This window comes from Plodia interpunctella, chromosome 10, assembly GCF_027563975.2.
Source record: "Plodia interpunctella isolate USDA-ARS_2022_Savannah chromosome 10, ilPloInte3.2, whole genome shotgun sequence".
In the NCBI taxonomy this organism is placed as follows: Eukaryota; Metazoa; Arthropoda; class Insecta; order Lepidoptera; family Pyralidae; genus Plodia; species Plodia interpunctella.
In genome coordinates this window covers 2,937,119-2,960,486 of record NC_071303.1, presented here as the reverse complement: position 1 = coordinate 2,960,486, position 23,368 = coordinate 2,937,119, and the positions used below count along the sequence as shown (strand labels likewise).

The window sequence follows — 23,368 nt, the reverse complement described above, 5'->3', positions numbered from 1 at the left end:
CCAATAAACCCATTAAGATAACAGTGCTCGGGCTGGAACCGGGGTCCGAATGTCTAGCGGTCCCAATCGACTAAAAACCCGACATTAATTGGAAAGTTTTAACGTCTAACCCACTCTTATAACCAAGGGTTCTACGATGTATAGTATAATAAAAAACATAGTAAGTACTCATAACACTTCCGTAAAAGGAATAAAATGAATAAATAGTGTAATACAACGGATTGAATTCAAAGTAGTTACCTATTTAATTACCATAGATCCATGCTTATTATACATACAAATGTGTTGTACTAAACGATAGTTAATTGCGATAATGTGTAGCGCACAACAATGGTCCGTCACCTTCCAAATGACATGTCAATAGGTACTTCACAATTGCCCTGTGATTGCGCGTACAGTCGACAGCACAAAGCACATGGTGTGCTTCCAAATTGAATGCTATTACCTCAACCCCGAAGGTGGCACATAAATGTTATGGTAATGCATGTAACTATACAGTATTGGGAATCGTATCTTCTTTTTCTTTTTTGTTAGCAGTTAAGCACACGGGTTGCCGGATGGTAAGCAAACACCATAGTCTCCAATGCACAAAATTGTTGCAGAGGGTATTTTGCCATAGTGCCCTACAATTCACACACATGTGTGCACAGCCTCTCTCACCCTTCTAACCAGAATATATCTAACAATATAAGCACTGCTTTTTCGCGGCTATAATAGATGAGAGTGAGGTACCCATTCAGACCTTTTTACAAAAGTCTACCTTGGTACTCAGGATTTTTGGACTAAGCTACCGTAAAAAATCGTGACAAAGAGTACCGTATGTGCCATTCCAGGTTCTACCCGTATACCAAATTCCATCGAAATCCATCAAGTTGATTCAGTGTGACAAATATAAATAAATTAGTGATTTTTAATATCCTTTAAAATTATTAATTAACCATTATAATGTTATTAATATAACAAATGTATATGTAGTCTTCTGTACATTTACCTAATGAATATCTAATGACATTCTAACAATGCTAATCTAGCTCACAGGTATAATGTAGAATGAGAATGGGCAAATTATATGGAGCACGGGTTTAATTCATTACCATCTGTCTTGATTGTCGAGGCATGATCGTATGTAATCATTTTTAAGGTTCCGTTAGAAACAACAAAGCCTTATTAAATTATGACAGTAAGATTCTAGGGTTAAGGTTGTGACCACAGACTGAAAACTAAGGATGCCGAAGACCATGTGACGTGGGGAAGAAAATAACTCTAAAGCAAAACAGGCATTTATGGCTCAAGAAATAAGCGTGAATACAGTCATATATCTAGTATGTCAAATTGCGATCATATGTGGCCGTCAAAATCAAAAGGGAACTCATGGCGGCTGGCACTTAGGTCTTTATTGCCGTTGTTTCGAATACAAAACAACGGCGATAATGGTGTAAATGCCGAGCGCCTTAAGGTCCCTTTTGATTTGGACGACAACATATAGCAGATAAAGTACATACCTAAAATTACAAAGTTTAATCTTATTTCCATTCTCGATTTTTCCACTACACCCTATCATCTATAGCATTTACTGTTCTTATCCTCTAAAAATAACACTAGTATACCTATTTGTCAGACGAATTAAAAAACCCCGGACTTTCAGTATTCATTTCGCTACAACTTTTGAACGGCTGAACCGATTTTGATCAAGCATATCCTTAGATATGGTTCTTAAACCATCGCATAAAATTAAGCTATCAAATAAAAAAAAACAGCATCCAAATCGGTTCACCCGTTGATGAGCCACGTACACCTCTTTTTGCGTCGGGGTTTAAAAATACAATTTCGTCAGGACATCAACCGGTGAACACAGTGGTTGACACACAGACCTATGTCTAAATAGATAACCTCTTAATCTCTCAATTTCATGAAATTGCATTTGGGTGTGTGTGTAAACCGCGAAGCCCAGGGTCAGCGTAAAAAATAAATCCTTTATAAACGTCAACCCTCCTTGGGAATACTATTGTTGCCTGTCAGCTTAACAAACATTAGTCGCCTCGTACAACATTTATATCCCTAACTGGTAGGGATGGGATTTCTAGTATTACTTAAATCGGGTTTTACTTTCAAAATATCTCCCTATTTTCCTACTACGAGTGAATGACTGAACTCATTATTCTTCTTAGCGGGTGAATTTCACGACAGTTTGAACGCGGCGTGTAGCGTTTCATTAGAGTCGCACATTTTTTTTAATAAAGAATCATTTTTTTTTAAATAAAAAATTTATAAAATTAACATTGTACCAGTACTTTACTTATTTATAAAGTAGGATGATTAAATTTATTACTGTGTATGATACAATTTAATAAACACTAATGATAGCCCACGGCGGCGTTCAAAACGCTGTGAGTTGGATTCACCGTAGCAAGTGTGAACCCAAGGTAACAAGGTAAAAGTTCTAAAATAATCTATACCTTATTCATCTTGGACTGAAACAAAAAGTAAACAAAAAAGAAACGAGAAATTAACAAGCCAAACATTTCAGTAAGCGACATGACTCCATAAAACAACAACAAAAAATTTAACATTAACAGAAAGTAAGAACAAAATTAACAAAGGAATAACGAGAAATAATGTTTTTTTGTTCAAGGTTTGTTTACCTTTTGTCTCAGTCCAAGATGAATAGGGTATAGGTACGTATCTACCGAAACGCAAGTCTATGAGATAAACCTACTGATAGTCAGGATCAGTTTTACAGTCGTTCAGTTGCGATTTTATTGCAAATAGCTTCGGCTATAGGCCAACTTTAACGGCTACTCCGTGGTAAATATAAGCTGTTTCGAATTTCAATCTTAATTTTTTTTCTAAAACGTACACAGACTTTCGATTATTTACTTAATAGACCCGCAATAAAATCAGTTCAGCCGTTTGGCTGCTACGATGTCACGGACAGACATACTGATACAGACACGTTAAACTTAAACCTCTCCTTCTGTCGTCGGAGGTTAAAAATGTATGGAGTTTTATTTTGTATTATTTTGTATGCTTGCATACCATGCTTGGTTAAATGCACTTAAAAAAATTGAATTTGAAGAGTATTTGCCCAACACTGGGATAGCTATGACTATTATTAATAAAAGTCACACACATGACACCTTAATCTTTCCCTGACTCGAGACTAGCTTTAAAACAGTAGGTTGCGAATGCGGTAGCCATAAAGAAGTAATTAAAATTTATGGTGCAGTGAAAGGTTAACATTCTACTAATTAAAGTCATGATTACAGGTTAAATTAAACCCAGATAGCAGGTATTTGAATATGTTTACGAACGGGTATTTAATAGGCGCTTCTATACCATTAAATATTTAACTAGCTTTCCGCATGCAAATATGCCTGCGCGATTATCGCAACTTTTGGAACAAATAATTATTTATAACGATGTTTTGTATAGAATTCGTCGCCCACGTAAACGGTTTCCTTTTCAATCAAAAAATTTTAAAATGTGTTTTTAAGTTCATTAGCTAAGAAAGCATAGAGGTTTAAATTGGTGGTCGAAAAATATGCATGGATGGACAAAATGAAGTTATTGAGGTGAATAATTTTTTTTGTCCAAAATCTGCGATCAGTTACGGACTTATATCGGATCTGTTGTGAGATCTTAGCAGACTCAAGTGGTAGCAGCCTTTCTTAAAATCTGAAGGCAAGCCACTGGACATCATGTTGCTTCAGCCTCTTTACTTCACCCATTGGGGTGGCTCAGTTTATTCTTATAATGTCCAGCCTTGAAACTTATCTCTTCCTTCATGATGAAGTGAAGATAAGATTTAAAAAATATCTTATATAATTTGTGAAAGTTAAAAAAAACTAGACATTGAAATTTCCAAGGGCTATTTACCATTTTTTACGTGTGAAACAAGATGGGACAAATAGGAAATATAAAGCTTGATATAAATTTCAAGTTATATTGAGCATGTGAATTTACACATACACCATATGGTGTAATTTACATATTTTTTTATCTAATTTTTGTCAGGGCTTCAGTTGCTTGGTGCAACTATGCAAGCCTCATGGGGAAATTCCATTTTATTTGGAACACCATATATAATAATACACCTTTTTCAAGATTCATGCACACATTTATTAATAAAATAAAAACAACAAAAATTTAAAAACCGTACATTTTTTTCATCTAATTGTTATTTTCAAAAGTTTGTTTAAAAGCATGTGTGTATAATAAAGCCGTCACGAATTGATTTTTGTAAGGTAAAATAAAATTTATGAAATCACCAAAATGTGGGGGCTAACTGTCTGTCACACCATTTATGGTGTTGCAAGTAAATGTAACAGAGAAATTGACAAATATAACTTTTTACATATAAAAAAGTGTAAAATAGTTTTAAAATTAATGTTATTCTTTGTTTTCACCCTATCTCTCTTTCATCAGGATTTGTAATTAAAAGAGTGAGACAAAACAAATAATGACTATTCCAGGCCTAATCAGAGATTAACAATAGTAGCTATTTAATAAGGATAGTATTTATAATTTTGTATATTTAAGAAAATGGTAGGAAATCATATCTTCTATATTATTATTTCTTTAAGTTCCATATCAGTAAAGAGCTTTATAGGTAGGTACTTAATAGTTATATATACATTATACATATAAATCAAACACACAATTTCAGAAATTTGACAAAAATTCAATAATCACTATTAGATGAATACTAAGTTATAGTCATCAAAGAAAATTCAAACAGCCAATAGAAAGCTTTGCACTATGCACGAAAACAGAGAGTAAGGTTATTAGTTTTAATTATCCATGAAATTGTCATTTGGACACGCTCCTATTTAAAGATATTAAACGTAATTAGAAATTTGCCATTGATAGGTTATTTCGTACTATATATCCAAAAATACGTACGTAACAAAAACATAGTGCAGTAAAAATAGGTTACTTACCGATGTTATTGTATGGACGGCTGACAATCTTTCAAATTTTAGAATCACAGGTCGAATTTATGAAATTATACGGCGACAAACAAAAATTCTAAAAGGAAATAATAACAATAATACTACTCGCTGAAAACAAATCAGATGTTCGTTTCGTTGTTGTTTGTTGATGATTTTTACAAGTCAATGTCAATTCATTTTGTCTATGTCATATGACTATCGCCATGCTGCTTTCATTTAGGTTTACTTCATAAAGTATGAAGGAGATAGAAGATTACTGCTAAGAATTTTTTTTTCATAGTGATGCTTATTGCACCAAATATCTACCTATAAAATCGATCGATTGCGTGCTTTTGCAAAATGTTACGAGCCGTGAAAAAGTGGGAATATGTTTGCGGATAATACGATAAACATTATTGATTTGACTGGCAGTAGAATAGTGTTGGCCAAATAATAGCCAGGTATACCAGAAATTACATAAATTCAAATGTGTTTATTTTAAAGCAAATATTTAAATAAGAATAAAGAAAAAAAATCACAATAGAATAAGAAATAATAATAAATATATCATAATATATTTCTATATATTATTAATAAATCCTAATATATTTATTATTATTATATAATAAATATTTTAGGACAAATCATACACAAATTGAGCTGGCCCCAAAGTTACGGGCGGACTTTTAGAAAACCAAGCACTGCTTGTTATCTTGGATGAGAACTGAAGGACATGAACATGATCAAAATTATACTGACTCCGTAAAGAATTCCTCAAATGAACTTCAACTATAAGACGAAAAAGTAAAAAAGCTGACCCTGGCTCTGAAGCTGTATAGCTGATGAAGAAAGAGGGAAAACGCTCAGATGAGAGAGAGAGTCAACTTCCATAAATAATTGCAGATGTATGTGCTAATGTAATTTATTGTTCACTTACCAGGTCGTTGATCGTTACATTTCCGTCACGAATTGATTTTTGTATGTGCAGTAGCACAAAAATAGCCTCCCGGGAGCCGCTGCGTACGAGTAGCCAGTTCAGACTTAGCGCCGGTCGCCCTACCCGCTCTGTCCAACCGAGTTCTACTGTCACCGAAAGTAGCTCCGTTTCATCCTGGAATCGCATAAAATTTACATAACTGTGCATATTTGCAGTGAATGTGTGTAACATAACAAGTACTATGTGACTTTCAAGTGATATTAATAGTTTGAATGGCAGATTGGATTCGATCCAAGTGTTTTGTGAACCGTATATGATCTAGGGCGCCTGCCCTTTTAAGTCTGGTAATTTCCATTTTAACTTATGATTTTAATTTTTAATTTAATTTAAAATATAATGAACGTAGAATAGGATAAGCCTATTATGAAAATGAATTGAAAAAGTAATAAGTACCTAGTATCTATTTATCTGAAACGTTGTCGTTGAGTCGTTGAGAGCTTACCTTTGTTATTTTAAATCTTTTCTTTACCTGTATCATAGCTTATACACACGAACTGTTTTGAAATACACCGATGGTATAGGGATTTACATTATAACATTTTTTCCTCTAGCTAAGTCGAACAAAAAGGTAGTTTTTTTCCGAATTTCCTTCGGAATCTATATCAAAATAAACGTTAGGTTCGAATTTTGCCTAACTGTAGATCAAATTTATATCAAATTTAGTTTCTATTTATGTCACACACTTAAGTTTAGTTACTATTATTGCACTTTATAATCCTATATAAATCAAGAATAACAATAGACTTGCGCTACGTGGTTCAATTTTACAAAGTTCCGACGCTTAGATCCTCTGATCAGATCAACAAAAAAAGTTACCAAGCACATGTTATGAATTTATAAGCCAATAGTAAATACAGACTAAAATAATATAAAAACAGACTAAATCTCAGCGCATTTTTAAACAAATTTAACCGTTGTAGTTTAGACTAAAATAATGAAAATTTACTACATTTTTTAGTAACATAATTATTTACCTAATACAAAAAGTCTCGTGAAATCTTGTAAGTTTCTTGATAAACGTCTATTTAACCCTAAACATGCAAAACTATTTCTGTGCACTGTACCTCAAAAATATATTTGATCTTTTTGTTAACCAGTGCTTATGTTTAACCGTTATCTGATTCATAATACAAATAAATAAAACTGAAAAATGCATTGGAAATAGTACTTATAGAGTAATTAACAACAAATTCACCCACATAATATCTTGATGAACCGAAGTAACAAGGATATCTGAAGAAATTTAAGATATAATTATTGAACTCAAAAACTTTCATTTTGTGTACATTTAACATTAACATATAAACTTAGTACCTAGTATGGATAACAAAAACTGTAACGTGCAATATCGTATTGCTAAAACGGTCCTGTTTTAGCGGTGTAATTGACAATTAATGTACGTAAATAGGCTAATATAAAACGGTTTTTCTTCAAACTTAATTCTGAAATATTCTGTGAACTTTTTGTGAGAAGAAATAAATAAAAGTTATTATTATTATAGATACATACCTAAGCAATATAAATACAGAACTTAAAATATATCTATGAAAAGATTATTATTCACTCTTAACTAATATTAATAAATATGTAAGTATGCCCGCTGTCCTCAAGCCCGACAGTAAGACTGTTAACGAATTATAATTTATAGACAGAACAAATTAAAATATAAGTAATAAACAAACGCACAAATAGATAAGTTTTACTACTCTCTTGAATCGTAAATTCTAATCTTCAAAAGAAACATAAATAAATGGAAACTACATATTAGGTTAGGTTACCGGAGAGTAGTCATTAATTTTCATTATTTTTTTATTGTTACAATTTTTTTGTTTAACATAATTCTAATATATTAAATGAAGTGATCTTTTATTGAACTGAAACATGAAGTAATTAGTCGAGACATGAGATGATTTCAAGATGAAATTATTTTGGGAAGGCAGATTTGTTGCCGACTGTACCTTAACAGCACGTCAACCCTCTAATACCCGAAATTTGGCACTATTACTGTCGCATTAATTATACCTACCTACTACAATAGCCGATTCCATAAACTTATTCTTGGTTCAAAATATTTCCTAACAGTTTCCTGCTTATAGCAAAACAATAAACTTGCATTTAAGACTAAAGGTGACGTCATGAGGTGACGTAGGTCCCCCGTCTGGATCTGGAGTAGACATCAGTAGCTGGCCACCGTCCAAGATCAGTCACTCAACGGTTTCGTGAGAAATGGGGACGATACGAGCTATCCATATCCGTCTCACGTGCAAAAATTTGGGAAAAACTAAAATAATAGATTTTATGTCAGCTCATACACTCTTCTGGCTTATGATAAGATCGATAGGGTACAACAAACTACGCTATTCCTTTTTTTATCAAGTTGCGTCAAATTTTTCTTGTAACTATCAAATTAAAATCAAATCGAACCGTGCGTCTTACCTAAAAATATTATTTTTATTTCAGATAATTTTTAAAATTTCATCTAATTATGGCTGAATAATAAAAATAAATCACAATGAACAATGGAACAAGAAGGGCGTTGACAGGCTCAATTCATAAAATCAGAGAGTTTGAACTTGAAAAGGTACCTACGTATTTCAAATTTAATTTTTTCATTTACTTTGTATGTAATGTTTAGATACGCCTCTATTATGAATTTTCTATTTCAGGTCAGCCTAGTTGAAGAATTTGACATATTACAGATAGTTGGAGAGGGTTGGTTTGGTAAAATTCTTTTAGTTGAGCACCGAGCTTCAGATACAGAAATCGTACTCAAAGCGCTTCCAAAACCATATGTCTCTATCAGAGACTTTTACAAAGAATTTCATTATAGTTTACATTTAAGTGCACATAAAAACATCGTCACCACATTCGATGTGGCATTTGAGACAGCAGGATTTTATGTGTTCTGTCAAGAATATGCTCCATTAGGTAATTTTAATTTGAAAATATCTGTATCTTATATTAAGTGTATTCATTTCAGCATAGATATTTATTATATACTTTAAATTAACTGGACTTCAATTAACCAGGGTATAGAAATACCATATTTTCGTAACGAACTTCAAATTTGTTTTCATTAATGCTTGTAAGAAATAGAATTAGAGTGTAGTTACACTACTTGATGACTTACATAACTAAGTAATTTAATGTCAAAAGCATCATGTTGACTAAGGAATCAAATAACTTCTTCAGCAACTAGATATTTGCACGTATTCTTTATATAGGTACATAGGTGGTACATGCTTAACTCTGTGTGATTTTGGAAAGCAGCCAGCAATGTTTTGAATGAATGTATCATTAACGCTTCTCCAGGGTTATATCAATAATTTCATACAAAATGATTGGCAATTTACCAATTATTGATTATAATTTCTATATCCCTTTTATGTAACAAGCTGTTATGAAAATGTTCAAAACAAAGCAAATACAAATTGGTAATTTTTAGGTGACTTAACGTCAAATATGTTGGATACTGGAATCGGTGAAATACACACGAAGAGAGTAGCAAAGCAATTATCTGCCGCACTTGAGCATCTACACCAAAGGGAACTGGTCCACAGGGATGTGAAACTTGATAATATCCTTATATTCAAATCTGACTTCTCTCGAATCAAACTGTGTGATTTTGGTGAAACCAGAAAAGTCCAATCGGTGGTTAGAAGAAGAAACGAATGGTTGCCGTATTCACCTCCGGAAGTTTTAACTTTATCAATGGATAGTAGTTACAAGTACGTTTTAGAATAATTATTTTCATGGACTGTTTATTTATTAAAATAAAATAAATAACTAGATGTAAAATTGCGGTCCGGTATTTTTATGTTTTGTTACACATATCTCGCTATTACACTAACACTTTGCTAATATTTATGCTCGCAGTATCGTAGTCATGAGCAAGATGGGTGTAAATTTTTAAATAAAGTAAACAAAACTGACCATTATTCATAGACGTGTTTATTTTTTCTTTCAGAGCTCTAATTACCCACGATGTTTGGCAGTTTGGAATAGTTATTTTCATTTGCTTGACTGGATGTTTACCTTGGCAGAAAGCTGCATTTGACGACCCTAGGTATACAAGGTAAAAATCAAACACCTGTTTAAGTACTTTTAAAATTGATTCCAATATGCTTAGTATAATAATGAATCTGTTAATTTGTCTGAACCAACGTCCATTTCTAGATTTTCTTCATTTGTAAAGAATTTATTTACAATTTTTAAGGTATTGGTTAAACCACGAACCTCATTATTACATAATATAGGTTTACCTGGGTTTATTATTTTTGTTTCAGCTACTTCAACTGGTATAATAGCTCAAATCCTTTGAAAAAGCAGCCAAAACTATGGAAAATGGTGTCATCAAGAGCACAAAAAATGTTTAAGAAATTCATTGAACCTAGAGAGTTCAGAAGAGCTACAAATTTCCAAGAATTATCTCGTTATTTAGATGATCGGTGGATGGCCAAAGGGTACACAGATAGAGTCGGTAAGTTTTGCAAATAACAATCTATTAAATTAATTTCATGAAAATAGTAGTAGCCTATGTAGTTTATAGAATTATATAAACCTTCATTTTAATCTTTTCATTTTCTGTTTTAGCCAGCGGTGATATAGATGAATTATGTCCATCAATGTATAGTTTTCACAGTGACCCCAATGAAAAAAATATTCTTCTGAAACATTTTCGTGACAATGGTATAGAAACAACAGTTGATCGACAAGTTAAGAAGCAAAGAATTAGGGACTGGATACAAAATAGTGTCATTGAAGAAGCTGACGAAGAAGTGAGTCTTAAAAAACCTTCAACCAAGATGCTTATTAATATTTTAGAGCAAGGCCGCTCATAATTATCTTTGTATTATTTTACAGGAGGAAAGCAATTATGAACCCAGTGTCTATGACGATAGTGATGTTGAGCTAGAAGATCGATCAAGACCTCACCCAATTGACGAAAGCCATCGGGTGACTTTAAGATACGATACAGAAAAACATATAAATCCTAGAACTGGTGAAGTCATAGATGGAGTAAAACATGCACCAGCTGAAAAAAATCCATTGTCTTACGATGTACAAAATATTGAACCAGTTGCCCCTGCGAATGTGGTTAGACGATATGGAGTTAAAGAAGACGGCTCTTCCCATAGTTCTACTAAAGATAGTGCATACGGGTCTATGGAAGTTAAAATTAATACTCCAAAAACAAGTACAAACAGAACTGAAAATAAGCAAATGTCAACATTAACTACACCCACACAAAATTCCCCCAGTAGATCGTTGGCAGGATCTTCGGTTCAGCTTAATCCGTCTCCTTTAACAGTGCATGCTCAACGAATTCAGAGGAGTGAAGAGGTGTTTTCGAAGGAAATGGAAAGCCTTAAAGGTAGTTCCTCGACACTTCATTCGTTAGGGAATTCTTCACGATCAAATAGCCTTCATGTTGCACGACAAGGTTCATTAGATAATACACCTGTTATTAATAGTGAAGTAGTGACACAAACAGAAAATGTTAGTTTAGCAACGAAACCCATTGATCCTGTGGTAACACAAAATGGATTTAGTCCTGGTGGTAACACACAACAAAAACAACCATCTAATTCATATATATCAATGAAAAGTTCTATTTATAATGAAGTTAACAATAGGAATGAACAAAAAATTAAAGTAGAAAATTCAGTAAGTCATCAACCAACAGAGAGTCCATATACATCGATGATGAATATAGTTCAAGGTCAAATGAAAATTAATCCACATGGTAATGAGGTGAACAAAAATGTTGTCAAAATGTCTGTGAAACCATTTAATACTAAGAAAATAGTATAGTTGCTCAAAATGTTTTTAATATGTTATTTTTACTATGAATTCTTTCCTCTATTGATATCGTTAGTTATTCTGTTTTTTTTTTCTTTATTTTCCCTTACCAGTAACTAATTATATAAAGTTCCATTATTTCTCTTGTGTCAGATAAGTTAACAAGTAAGTAATTCAGTAATCGTCTTGACTGTTAAATATAAAACTTAGTTTTAAAAAGATTTCCACTTCCAATAAGACATAAATATAACTGCATATTTGAAGACGTAAAAAAAAAAGCTGACACTGGGCTCTGATGCTCAATGGTTAAGGAAGAACCGGTAAAACGCTCAGATGAGGGAAAGAGAGGTACTACTAATTTGGCTGTTTTGTCGTTTTATTTATCTTTTTTTTTTCATCACAGAGTACTCCTATTCGGAGGGCTCATCAACATCGTCGACGGCATTGCTATAATGAATGATATCAAGTTCAGAATCGTCATTCAATAAGTTGGATTTAGAGTTTTGGCAATTATATATTAATAAAGTCAACAGATTTATCTCGAGAGCTAACAATTTACAATAGTAAACGCATGGTTAAATAATGGAGTGAACAGACGCTGAATCATAGATAAGTAGTCTAGATAGCTGAAGGATTCCCCGAAATTTCTTCGAAAGTGAGTCTTTGATCATACTATAGTTTTGTATTCGTTTAAAAGACGGTATTATTATTATGTAATATAGATATAGGAACAAAATGCCTCAAATTACAACAGATTATTATTATATAACAGATTATAACTACGTACTTTATTTATCTAATTTACAATACAATTTGGTTAAATTTATATTTACATTTTAATTTATTGACTTGGTGCACTTCTGTAATTTTATCATGTAACATTTTTATTTCACAAACATATGAAACTCATTATGAGAATGGACATTTTTGTACTTAGTATATTTTTATAAATAATTTTATCGTTTTTACTTGTTCGAAATTATATGATATTTCTTTTATTTAACTCATTTGTTTTATTTCACCCATTAGTTTCAAAGGCGCTCCTATTCAATAGCGCTAACATTACATTTTTACATTTACCTAATTAATAGCGAAACCTAAAAAAAATACTACAGAAGATTATTCTGGTTTAGCATTTTATTTATGAAGGTTGTATTACAGTTTTTCTTTATACCAAATGTAGTCCCTATTTACGACAAGGATTTTAATCGCCACCAATTTCATTTTAGTAAAACGTTGTAGGTAATAATTAAACTTTCATGTAAGTACTTAGTTAAAGTTACAAAATATTCTCTATAATATTCCCGTGGCTTCATCTTCAAGAATTACCTATAACACAAGACCTTACCCGTATTACTAATTACGTATGCGAAATTTCAAGTACATGCATGAAGAGGATAACTAACAAAATAAACTTCGTTACAGTCTACATCACGTATGATTCTTTTTATTTATTTAAGTAATGGTTACACAATCATAATCGAAATGTTTTCTGAGCTAGTATGTCGCCTCACTATAACAGCTGCCTGAATGAAATCTTCGTCTATGGTCGTCAAAATTGAAATGGAATTTTTGTAACGCCGCCGCGCGCGCTTCTTCACATTACAATGGAATTGTGGTTTATCTACTAACGTTTTTACGTCGGTGTTATTTAAAATACCAGTGCAATATAATTGTGTAACAAATTTATACTTTCAGGGCAAACAAATGCAGTAGAAAAATAATCTAATAATGATTTAGAACATAACCTCTAAGCTTACAATTTGTACTAAAATAATATCAATAATTATTCAAAATGCAAAAACTGCAAGATAGTGTTTTTTCCATTGTAAAAAGGACAAGCTTGTCACCTGCGGTGTTTAGCTTTCTTCAACCATCAGATGAAAATCCTGGTAGGTACCGACAAATAAGTTTTATTTGTGTATGACAACATAGATTTATAGTGAGATCATGTGGGTGTAAAGTTTACACTTTTCACGGCCAAAGATCGTAAAATAATCAACATTACCTCCGGTGTCCTCATTTTGATGATGAATAGCTTAAAATATATTCAATAAGTGTTGATACTCTTTAATTAAATAAATACCTATCCTATATTCCTAGATGAATTTGGTATGTAATTTGATTTTACTCCATTTTATAAACTAGATAATCAAATATATCTCAAATATATAACATGTTGTTGGATGTTATATCCACTTTAAATTTTCTAAGACATATACATATGTATGTGTAGGTCATTTGAACATTATTAGTATTAAATTCTATTATTTTGCAGATCGGACCCCGTTAGGGCAGATACTAAGTGACACCAAACATGCCTGGCTGGCCCTTGGCGCTAAGTTTTGTGTCATTGACCTTAAAACTGGCCTCAAAGTTGCTGCACACAACTTCAGTTCACTGAATGGGTATGTTACAGCAGTATTTTCTTCATTTACAAAATGGGCCTCTAGTAATTTAATTTTTTTTTAAATGTCTATGAAATTTCCTTGCAGCCACTCCCAAGTATCTATATCATCTGTGGTTGAACTGGCCAATCCTCTGTCCAGTAACTCCCAACAACTTATTATCAGTCTCCAATGTGACGATGGAACAGGGATAATCTGTGTACTACATGTCAACGGTTCTCAAATACTACGCTGCATACAGACAGAAGTGGTTGTCACACAGATCTCTGTATGCGATGCTGTCCCGGATGGACCATTTGCATGTTTTGATGGGGCTGTAATGGCTGGCACTAAGAATGGAGAGATTTTTGTGTTTGATCTCAACAGAGCTAGTCTTATTCAAGGTAATATATATTTTATTTTATGATAAATGTATGGAAATGTTATGTTTATTTAGGGTGCCTTATAGATATGTGTATCTCTAAAACTACAATTGTGTATTCATCACTAAAGTTACTATTATAACTTACTTACATTAAAGATTTTGACAACATTTTCAGTGGGCCTGTGATAACATATCCATTTATCATCAAACTATATCTTATTAGAATCCAATCATTGTGCATATTGGATGGATTAAATGTGTCACTTTACAATTTATTTTTCAGCATTGAAAGATATATCTCAAGGTTATGAACACTTAGTCCTAGGAGAACAGAATCCAGCAAACTTATCCTTCCTGCCATTGAGCTCTATACACCGGCTAGAAGAACAAAGAGATTTAGCCATTGAGAATGAACATCACATAGCAGTGTTACTTAACGAAAATTCTTTAGTAGATGGCCAGTATTTGTTCCGTAACCCTGATGGATCTGTATGTATGAAAGCTAAAAGGGATCAAATTAGAGTGACTGCTTTACAGTATATCCCACAAATAGGTAGTTTAGCTGTGGGATTCAATTTCGGCGCATTTCAAATTTGGAATCTGATTATAATGGAACTGGAATACACATCGCAAGTTAATGTTGAATGCTTGCCGGTCACACATTTTGGATTCCAGGTACCTACTTATAAGACATACCTAATATAAACTAAATTTAAAAGGTAAATAAATTTTAACAAAAATGTTATTTTTGATACACACTTTTATTGATGTCAGATAGATCTTATTGTGGGCCCTGGGCTTCTAACGCTTTACAGTTGAGGAAGAAACCTGTAAAACGCTCCGATGGGAGATCTTATTGCATTCAATATATGACAAAAAAATATATACTTAATCCTCGTCGGGAGCCGATCTTGCGTGCACTATCTGGTCACGCATATCATAACTATGCATTGTCATATTTGTCATCTAAATTAATATAAAAATTTCGTGTCAATCAGTTTAGGATATTTGCTTTAAAATTAAGATTTCTGCCACATTCGACATCTTCAGTGCACTTTCGTCAGTAATGACGAAAAAAAAATGAAATTCCATCCAATCAATGTTAGGTAACACACACACGTTGCACACTTGTGTACATTGCATGTTAAAAAAAGAAACAAATAAAATATCTATTTTTGCAGGAGCCATGTGACGATCCCAGAGCATTCTGTTACCTCTGGGTGATATTCTCAGTGCTGGACCGGCTGGAAGAGGAGGAGTTCCCACTGGCTGTGCTGTACTCGCTCACGTACCACGGCAAGCGGATGCTTTCTGACACCAAGTGTCTCTATCAGGTGAGGCACATTTCTATTATTTGGTAGCAATTAAGTATCTTTATCGTACGTGTTATAAAACTTACGTCCCACTGTCGCGTCTGTCGGCATGAACGCCAAAACTACAAACGGTTTTTTCTATGGTTATCCACAATAGATAGTGTTTTTCAGGATAGTTAATGTATATGCTGTTATGGTTTTACTCGAGCAAAACCGGGACGTCTGCCAATTACACAATTTTTGAAGATTTTTGAAAAAACAGAATCATATATTTCTTGCAAATCTTAAAATAAAAGAATTAACAACGTTGGGAGATTTTTATTTCTTATTTTTATCTAATATCTACCTTCACTCATGATAAGGTAACTGCCAATTTGGAAAATACTTGATCTGATTAATGTACATTGCATGTGTTTGTTACTTCGATAATACTGGTCATAGGTCAAAACCATTCTCTTCTTTGTTCCCCTTTGTGTTAATTTGAATCAAATAATGTCGGTCGCACTCAATTCTTTAATACAATTTATCAAAAATTGTAAACTTTTTAGGATTTCTCTATGGCAACACTAAGATTCCAAGTGGACTTGGAATCAATGGATGATTCGATACCAGCGATGGGGGGAAAATGTCTATCCTGTCACACTTATGCTATTAGTTCTACTTTGGGGGAGGAAGGGGAAGAAAGTAAGTAAACAATGCTTTTATTTAAAAAAAGGTGTCTCCAAATTAAAAAAAAATATGTATTTTAAAGTATTTCTTCTAATCTGTTGATGTTTTTTCAGATATGTTAAATATATGCCAGCTGGTTTGGGAAATTTGGGGTGAAAACGCAAATGCGTCCCCACAGTATGGAATGATCATTTTCGACTTGGACCAGTGGTATAAGGACCAAATGCCATGTGAGTATATATCACTTTATCATGATCTATTCACCATTGTACAAATATTTAAAAAGAAGATTACTGAAGTTAGTTATAGTACCTATATGAAAATAACTGACTTGAGCAGTATTGATTGGAGTTTTTTTTTATTTGCCTACAGACTTCATTATTTACTTTTGTATTATTTCAAACAATTATTTTTAAAATTGCATATTCGTAATTTATATTGTTAGATAAGTCTGTTCCACTAAGAATTAAAAAATATATATACAATGTACAAAAACATTTCTTCAGTTTTATGTGCTGCGCGTTATTGCAATTTTTCAAATTTTTTAACAAAGACACGAATCACTTTTCCTATGTGACTTTAAAATCATTAATGTGTACTGTGGTCAATGTCAATTTTATGGATGATTGATTTTGGAAATGATTCCTTCCTCGAGATAATTGACAGATCATAATGACGGCGCGGCCGCAGCGTTCGAAACGCTCGGAGAAACACCCAACCACCAACTTGCAGCCTAGAAAGCAGTCGTCTACATAATATATGTTTGTAACTTATCTCCACTCCAGCCACCTGCCGCCTCGAAAGCAGCCCGTTCATGAGCGCCAACAACATGGGCACACTGGCGTGCGGCAGCGCGTTGGACTCCCGACTGGCGCCGCACACGGTGACGCCATATTCACACTGCACCAGGTTGGAGCAGCATTTCTACCCTAACTCGTTGCAATACGGTGAGTGATTTTGTTAAAGTACTACTTGATGTTTAATGTGTGTAGTGTATCTAATTGTGCTTGCTGTGCTTTGAGTACATTAAAAAATATGTGTATTTATAAAAGTGTGTGTGTAAGACTTTTTTTCATTTAGTTACAAAATACGTTATACAAAAATAAAAGAATACTTATGAATTTCAATAATGCTTTACTCGTGGAGATGACAAATAGATTGAGCTTTTGCTGTTATACTTATTTATCAGTCTCACTCACATATTGATTTTACTAATTCACTGTTTTTTTTTTTTTGCATTTTGAATTTTTACCGTTTTTCTTTTTCTTGTTGTATTGGATTTACTCAAGTCTCAATTCCTTATTAACACTGAGATTGTACACTTTTATCAGTGGTCAAAATCGTTATTTTCTCTCAATTCCTTATTAACACTAAAATTGTACACTTTTTTCAGTGGTCAAAATCGTTATTTTAATTTATAGAATGCACCTGGCTATCGACATCTGAGTGGAGCGTCTCCCGCACATTGGGTATCCAGCGGCAGGTGCTGTCGGCGCTGGCCTGCGGAGGGCCCGCGGCGTTGCTGCACCCCACCACGCTGTACCACGCAGCGCGCGCTGCCGGTCTGCAGCCGCTGCACACCGACCACACTGTGCAAGCGGACCAGGTCTGTATCATCAGCACAGCGGCAGGTGTTGCCTGCGGAGGGCTGAAGGCTTTGCAGGAAGTGCCGCCTTGCAGGTTTATTGGAGGAAGTGATAAGTTGCTAACCCATCGTTTATGAGAAGAATCTCTACTTTATTGCCGGGTGGAATCTCATCTGGAAACTGGCACATTCTTATGTTTCTATTTCGATTCGAGAACCAGCATTGAAGACTTCACAAACGGCAAGGATTTTTATCCGTGTTCGACAGCGACAGTTCCTCCTACCGACCAAAACAGAAATATACAACCCAATTCAACCCAATAGACCTATTTATTAAAATGTCTATTCTGTTTCATCAAAATCCATCTCTATGGGGTGCTTGCGGCCATACTTTTGATCGTATCCCATACCATTTTAGAACAAACGTTTCACAAGGCGTCTATATATTGGACCTATGTCTCCATGCAAGCCACATAGGATCGGGCCACCGCCCATCAATTACTCACAGAAACCACATAATAAAAATAATGGTGATTTATCCATGTTTCTATTATATGTTTGTTTGAAATAAAATTATTGCTCAAAAAAGTACACGAAGTAGTGATATGTTGTTGTAGGATGAGCAGCGTCGGTTCCTACTATCGGTTTGCGCTGAAGCTCGACTGTCGCGCGTATTGCGTCGCGCAGCACGTGACTGGGCCACGCACACTCACGCGCCCGCCGGCTGTACTCTAGATCTACTGGTGAGTGGGATCAACCTATATAACTTGTGACTTGCAATAAAATCTGAATCTGAATCTTACCTTAATGAAATTTGGCAGGAATAACATGTCGACTATAGTTTCAGAGTAAGTTATACATATAAAAGAAAAAATCTGAAAACCGAAGTAGTTACATAGTAAAATATTATACAAACGTTACGGTACCCTCGCTATACGAGTCCGACTCGCACTTGACCGGTATTTTATTTTTGTTTAAATTTCCCAGGTGGATTGGTGTTGGACAAGGGCTATAGACCTAAAAGAATACGCGAAAGAACTCACAGCGCCTCTATTCGTTTCTTCTGCATTACCTGACAGGTAAGAAAAGTTTGTTTTATCTTACTGATCTTGTTATGTAAACAATCTTACCGAGTCATTTTATCATTATAGAGCAATGTAAATTAATCGTCTATAGTCCCGTTTATTTTCGTGTATCTAATCTCTTTCTTCTGTGAGCGAAATGGAAGATATGACGATGTTTATAGTTCTATGTTACGTGTGTTTATAGCTCTCTGTCTCTGGTACGTTTTACACCACATATTCTCTCTTTGGTATGCTTTCCTAAATGTTCACACATAAAAATGTCTTTTTAGAAATGTGGTAAGATGTCTGGAACACTGTGTGCAACAGTTAATCCAGCTGACAGGGCTGCTCGATGCCATCCTCACTAAATGCTGCAACTTGGTCGTGCCTGATGGTAAGTACTTCAATTCGTCGAAATCTTAGAGTACATTTTTTTTTTCGATGTTGTAAATGACAGTTTTGGACGTAGTGCAACTTTGCTATTTACATCACACTATCGAATCGTTTCGCAGTGAGACGCAGCTAACCAATCACAGTGAGCCATTGTGACGCCACGACAACCACACCGCAATGAGATTGATTCGCTGTGTCTCACATGGAATCGATAGTGAGAAGTGAGGCGCAAACACGGACTCGGCCTTAGGTGTAAAGTTGACAACATCGACGTGCATACATGCTCATTACTCGGCTTTATTATCGTGCTCCGCTTTACGTCGCGCGATAATCTCACCTCTTTTGTAATGTTCAAAATATGCAAACTAACATTGTATAATATAAAGCTAGCTAAGCTAAACTTTCTAATAAAATTATTTATTTTGTGTGGGTACTTGCCATCAAGTGAAATACATTTTTCCATGTGTCAAAAACAAGCATATGCTTGTATGACAGTGGACACTAGTGACGTCACAAATGTTGGACACAAAAAGCGTTTTAATAATACTTTAATGATAACAAATAACACAAAATGTTACGCATTTGACTTTCGTGTGATGAATTTCGTGTTTCATTGTGAATGCATTTACACATTTTATTTTATACACTCTATTTTTCGCAAAGAAATAAAACGAGGCGATAAAATGAGATCGTGCAACTAAATACGGCCTTAATTATAATGTCACAAATGTTGCCCATATAATAATGTTAAGAAAGAAAAATAAGAAAAAACTTTTATTTCCCCAAACGTACAGCACGGTACAAACAAAAACAAATGTAATGCTTGAAGCAAATCGTGTCTAATAACGCGTTTTCCAGCCCTCAGCGAAATTGAAGAGAAGCACAAAGGTATCAGCACAGTGTCGCTGTACTTCCAAGTGGTGCAGTGGTTCTTGCGGGTGGGCCTGTTGCCGGAGAGGGGCGACCGGCATACGCTGCCGTACCCGGCCGATCAAGTTCGCTCCTTGTACGATAAAAGGTACTATATATATATACTTCTATACTATTATTATAAAGAGGTAAGCGTTTGGGAGTTTGTATTTTTGTGTGGTGCTCCTGCGCAATTTCAAATCGCAGGAGACCAACGAATAGAGCATAGATACCAACGAACGAGAAGACAATGTTACCAGTAGTAAATATTAATAAAATCTAAACTTAATGTTGCCAATTGCAACATTAAGTTTTATTTCCGAAACTACTGAACCGATTTCAAAAATTCTTTCACTATTAAAAAGGTGTATTATCCAAGATTGCCATATGCTATATTTTATCTCAAAATTCCCACGGGAGCGAAGCCCCGGGTAACATCTAGTCTATTATATTTAAAACACTTTATAATACATTTGTTCTATTTTACATGTTATAAAAATATTTCTCACTGTCGAGTCTGTCTGTTTGCATTCCTCCTTGCATTGAATCCTCATTGCTGTGGGTCGTGATCGGTGTTGCCAGATAGTTTTTTGGGCAAAGCGAGATTATTTCGTTATATGCGGGATATAAAAAACGTAAATAAATATAATATAATAGTATATAGTATTTTCAATTAAATTTTAATGTAAATTCAAATTAGCTATTTTATAGATTTAACCTTTGTGCAAAAGTATGCCGATATCTTGCTTCTTATTTCAAATCTAAAAAAGCGGGAAGTCAAAAATCTGGACGACTGGCAATACTAGTCGTGATCCTTAATGCGTCCCGAATTTTCACACAAGGATATGACCAAGGATGTCCCGTCACATAAGAATGTGACGCCGTACCTACCGGATTACCGGACGGATTTTTATTCGATTTTCACCAATAGATAGTTTGATTCCTGAGGAAAGTTCCCATGTATAACTTATTATGGTTTTACCCGAGCGAAGTCGGAAACCAGCCTAATATATGTGATTTGTCCTTATATATTTATTGTTTATTTATTTATATTTTTACGTACTAATATACTTCATGTTCACAGGCGATTGAAACTCCAACGTCTCCAAGAAAACGGCCCAGTAGACGATAAGATCAACAAACCTTGCTCTCTTCTATATATTGATCAGCTGATCGAAAACGAGTTCGACGGAGAGGGGGTCCGAGAGTGAGTATAATTATAAAATACTTTCATTTTATAATTATCCATATGACATTGATCTCTATAATAAAAAAAATCTAAATCTGTTGCGCCCGGGGTTTCGAACCCGTGGGAATTTCGGGATAAAAAGTGTGTATACCCTATGTGTTATTCCAGGTTATTTTCTACCCGTTTACCAAATTTCATAATAATCGGTCCAGTAGGTAATGCGTGAAGAGGTAACAAACTTACTTTCGTATTTGTAATATTAGTTGGGATTGGGATAACAAGTCGTGGTTGTAATATACCAGCCATCAACATTTTAAGATTGATTTTTACGCTGACCTGGCCTCGCGTCGTCACAGCCTCGGGATGTAACCGAGAACACGAGAAGATGAGATAGATTCGTGGTTTAAGTAACAAAGGAATATACCCAAAAACTCTTAAAATTAAAATTTTAAATCATAGTGGTACAATATATAACCAATAATTTTATAAGTTTTTCGTATTTTTGATTGTTACCTATTCACGCTTTATCTACTCATTCAATCGTCTTGAAATTTCGCGTATTTGTAGCTAGGAGTATGGAGAAGGACATAGACTATTATATCCTGGTAAAAAGAACTGTTCCCGTGGGAAATTGACGCGAAATTGACGGAAAAAATATAAATGACTCCAATTGTTTTCACAGAATGTGGTTGAGAGGCGGCAGTGAGTCCTACGGGTTGTATCCCCCACCGTCGCTATACTCGCTCCTGCGACTTTACCTGTTGCCGGAAATTGCTGAGGAACACAAACATTCTTTGGTGCTCTATCTACTGCTGGACTACTCTATGATTTACGATGAAGTGAGGTAATTATATTTAGTCTACGGGATTTGTCTATTGTCGTTATATTTACGTTAGTCTGTAAGGTTTTTATAATATTGGGCACTGTACATAAGTTATTACCTGAAATAAAATTCTTTATTATCATTTGTCACGTATTTACTGCATAAATGCAACAGTTGTAAAAGCATATACACTCCGTTTGTCTCATTTTTTCACTTTTATTGGTTTTTGATGTGTAACCATAGTTCCCGTACATTACATAAATTATGTCTATAGGAAGGGAACCTATAATTGGCCATCGTTAGATATATTTAAGAAATACAACTTTTAACGCTGTTGGTTTTATTAATAAATAAATAAACTTGCTCTAAAATCTCTAAAATTCTAAAAACCGAAATTATTCAGAGAAAATCATGGATTTATACAATATAACTAACGGCAAGTAAAATGTAGGGTTGGAAAAACGCAGTATAACAATATTCTTAAGGCTCACAAATCTATAACGAAAATTAATAAAAATGTCCACGCTATTATTTTCAGGTACGAAGCAGTGATTCGCAGGTTGATGCAATTCCCCACAATGTTCGGTCTGAGCAACACCGCCATTAAGGCTACGCAGGCGTTCTGGCATCTCGACCATAGGGACTTCGATGTGTGTATAACATATACTTATTATTTTTCTACATTTACATTTTTCATCTACTTACGGAAAAAAATCCAGAATACGCTTTCTCATTAATAAATCACAGACACGATAAATGCCGATTTGTTTCCGGCATTTAATTTTTTTTATTATTTGCCAATTTACGGGGGGAAATAAAGAAAATTTACACATTTTGCAATCTCAAATCAAAGCTTAACTACAAGTGGATGTAGATAGATGAATATAAACTATCTTGATTTATTGCGTCCAAAATATCAAC

The 23,368-nt window shown here is 34.1% G+C and overlaps 3 protein-coding genes across 6 annotated transcripts in view; 2 read left to right on the top strand and 1 right to left on the bottom strand.

Annotated features, from left to right (window-relative positions):
• The window catches only part of Ntan1 (N-terminal amidohydrolase 1), a 74,814-nt gene extending 68,822 nt beyond the window's left edge, over positions 1 to 5,992 (bottom strand). For 2 of the 3 annotated variants that reach the window (XM_053750331.1, XM_053750334.1), the window contains exon 1: positions 4,941 to 5,117. The gene's annotated coding sequence lies outside the window, so the exon portion shown is untranslated. Of the gene's footprint in view, positions 1 to 4,940; positions 5,118 to 5,868 lie in introns of those variants that run through there. The other variant, XM_053750332.1, reaches the window with a different exon arrangement.
• Positions 5,993 to 6,075: 83 nt separating this feature from the next.
• On the top strand, positions 6,076 to 12,733 carry LOC128672859 (uncharacterized protein). 2 transcript variants are annotated; one of them, XM_053750328.1, is made up of 9 exons: positions 6,076 to 6,212; positions 8,389 to 8,509; positions 8,595 to 8,856; positions 9,374 to 9,656; positions 9,896 to 10,003; positions 10,215 to 10,408; positions 10,522 to 10,706; positions 10,792 to 11,302; positions 12,134 to 12,733. In XM_053750328.1, the coding sequence occupies exons 2-9, from the start codon at positions 8,441 to 8,443 to the stop codon at positions 12,181 to 12,183; spliced, it is 1,662 nt and encodes a 553-aa protein (XP_053606303.1). In that variant the 5' UTR covers positions 6,076 to 6,212; positions 8,389 to 8,440; the 3' UTR covers positions 12,184 to 12,733. The 2 variants fall into 2 exon arrangements, with proteins under 2 accessions (XP_053606303.1, XP_053606302.1); XM_053750327.1 differs by having other exon boundaries at positions 10,792 to 12,733.
• Positions 12,734 to 13,275: 542 nt separating this feature from the next.
• LOC128672788 (protein ELYS-like) overlaps positions 13,276 to 23,368 on the top strand; it is a 29,215-nt gene continuing 19,122 nt past the window's right edge. Inside the window, exons 1-16 of the mRNA XM_053750182.2 lie at positions 13,276 to 13,622; positions 14,009 to 14,138; positions 14,226 to 14,521; positions 14,786 to 15,177; positions 15,684 to 15,836; positions 16,364 to 16,499; positions 16,598 to 16,714; positions 17,270 to 17,431; positions 17,906 to 18,090; positions 18,687 to 18,812; positions 19,057 to 19,148; positions 19,424 to 19,527; positions 20,385 to 20,544; positions 21,520 to 21,642; positions 22,307 to 22,468; positions 22,986 to 23,097. Of these exons, the coding sequence (XP_053606157.1) occupies positions 13,526 to 13,622; positions 14,009 to 14,138; positions 14,226 to 14,521; positions 14,786 to 15,177; positions 15,684 to 15,836; positions 16,364 to 16,499; positions 16,598 to 16,714; positions 17,270 to 17,431; positions 17,906 to 18,090; positions 18,687 to 18,812; positions 19,057 to 19,148; positions 19,424 to 19,527; positions 20,385 to 20,544; positions 21,520 to 21,642; positions 22,307 to 22,468; positions 22,986 to 23,097 (2,547 nt within the window). The 5' untranslated portion in view covers positions 13,276 to 13,525. The remainder of the gene's footprint in view (positions 13,623 to 14,008; positions 14,139 to 14,225; positions 14,522 to 14,785; positions 15,178 to 15,683; positions 15,837 to 16,363; positions 16,500 to 16,597; positions 16,715 to 17,269; positions 17,432 to 17,905; positions 18,091 to 18,686; positions 18,813 to 19,056; positions 19,149 to 19,423; positions 19,528 to 20,384; positions 20,545 to 21,519; positions 21,643 to 22,306; positions 22,469 to 22,985; positions 23,098 to 23,368) is intronic.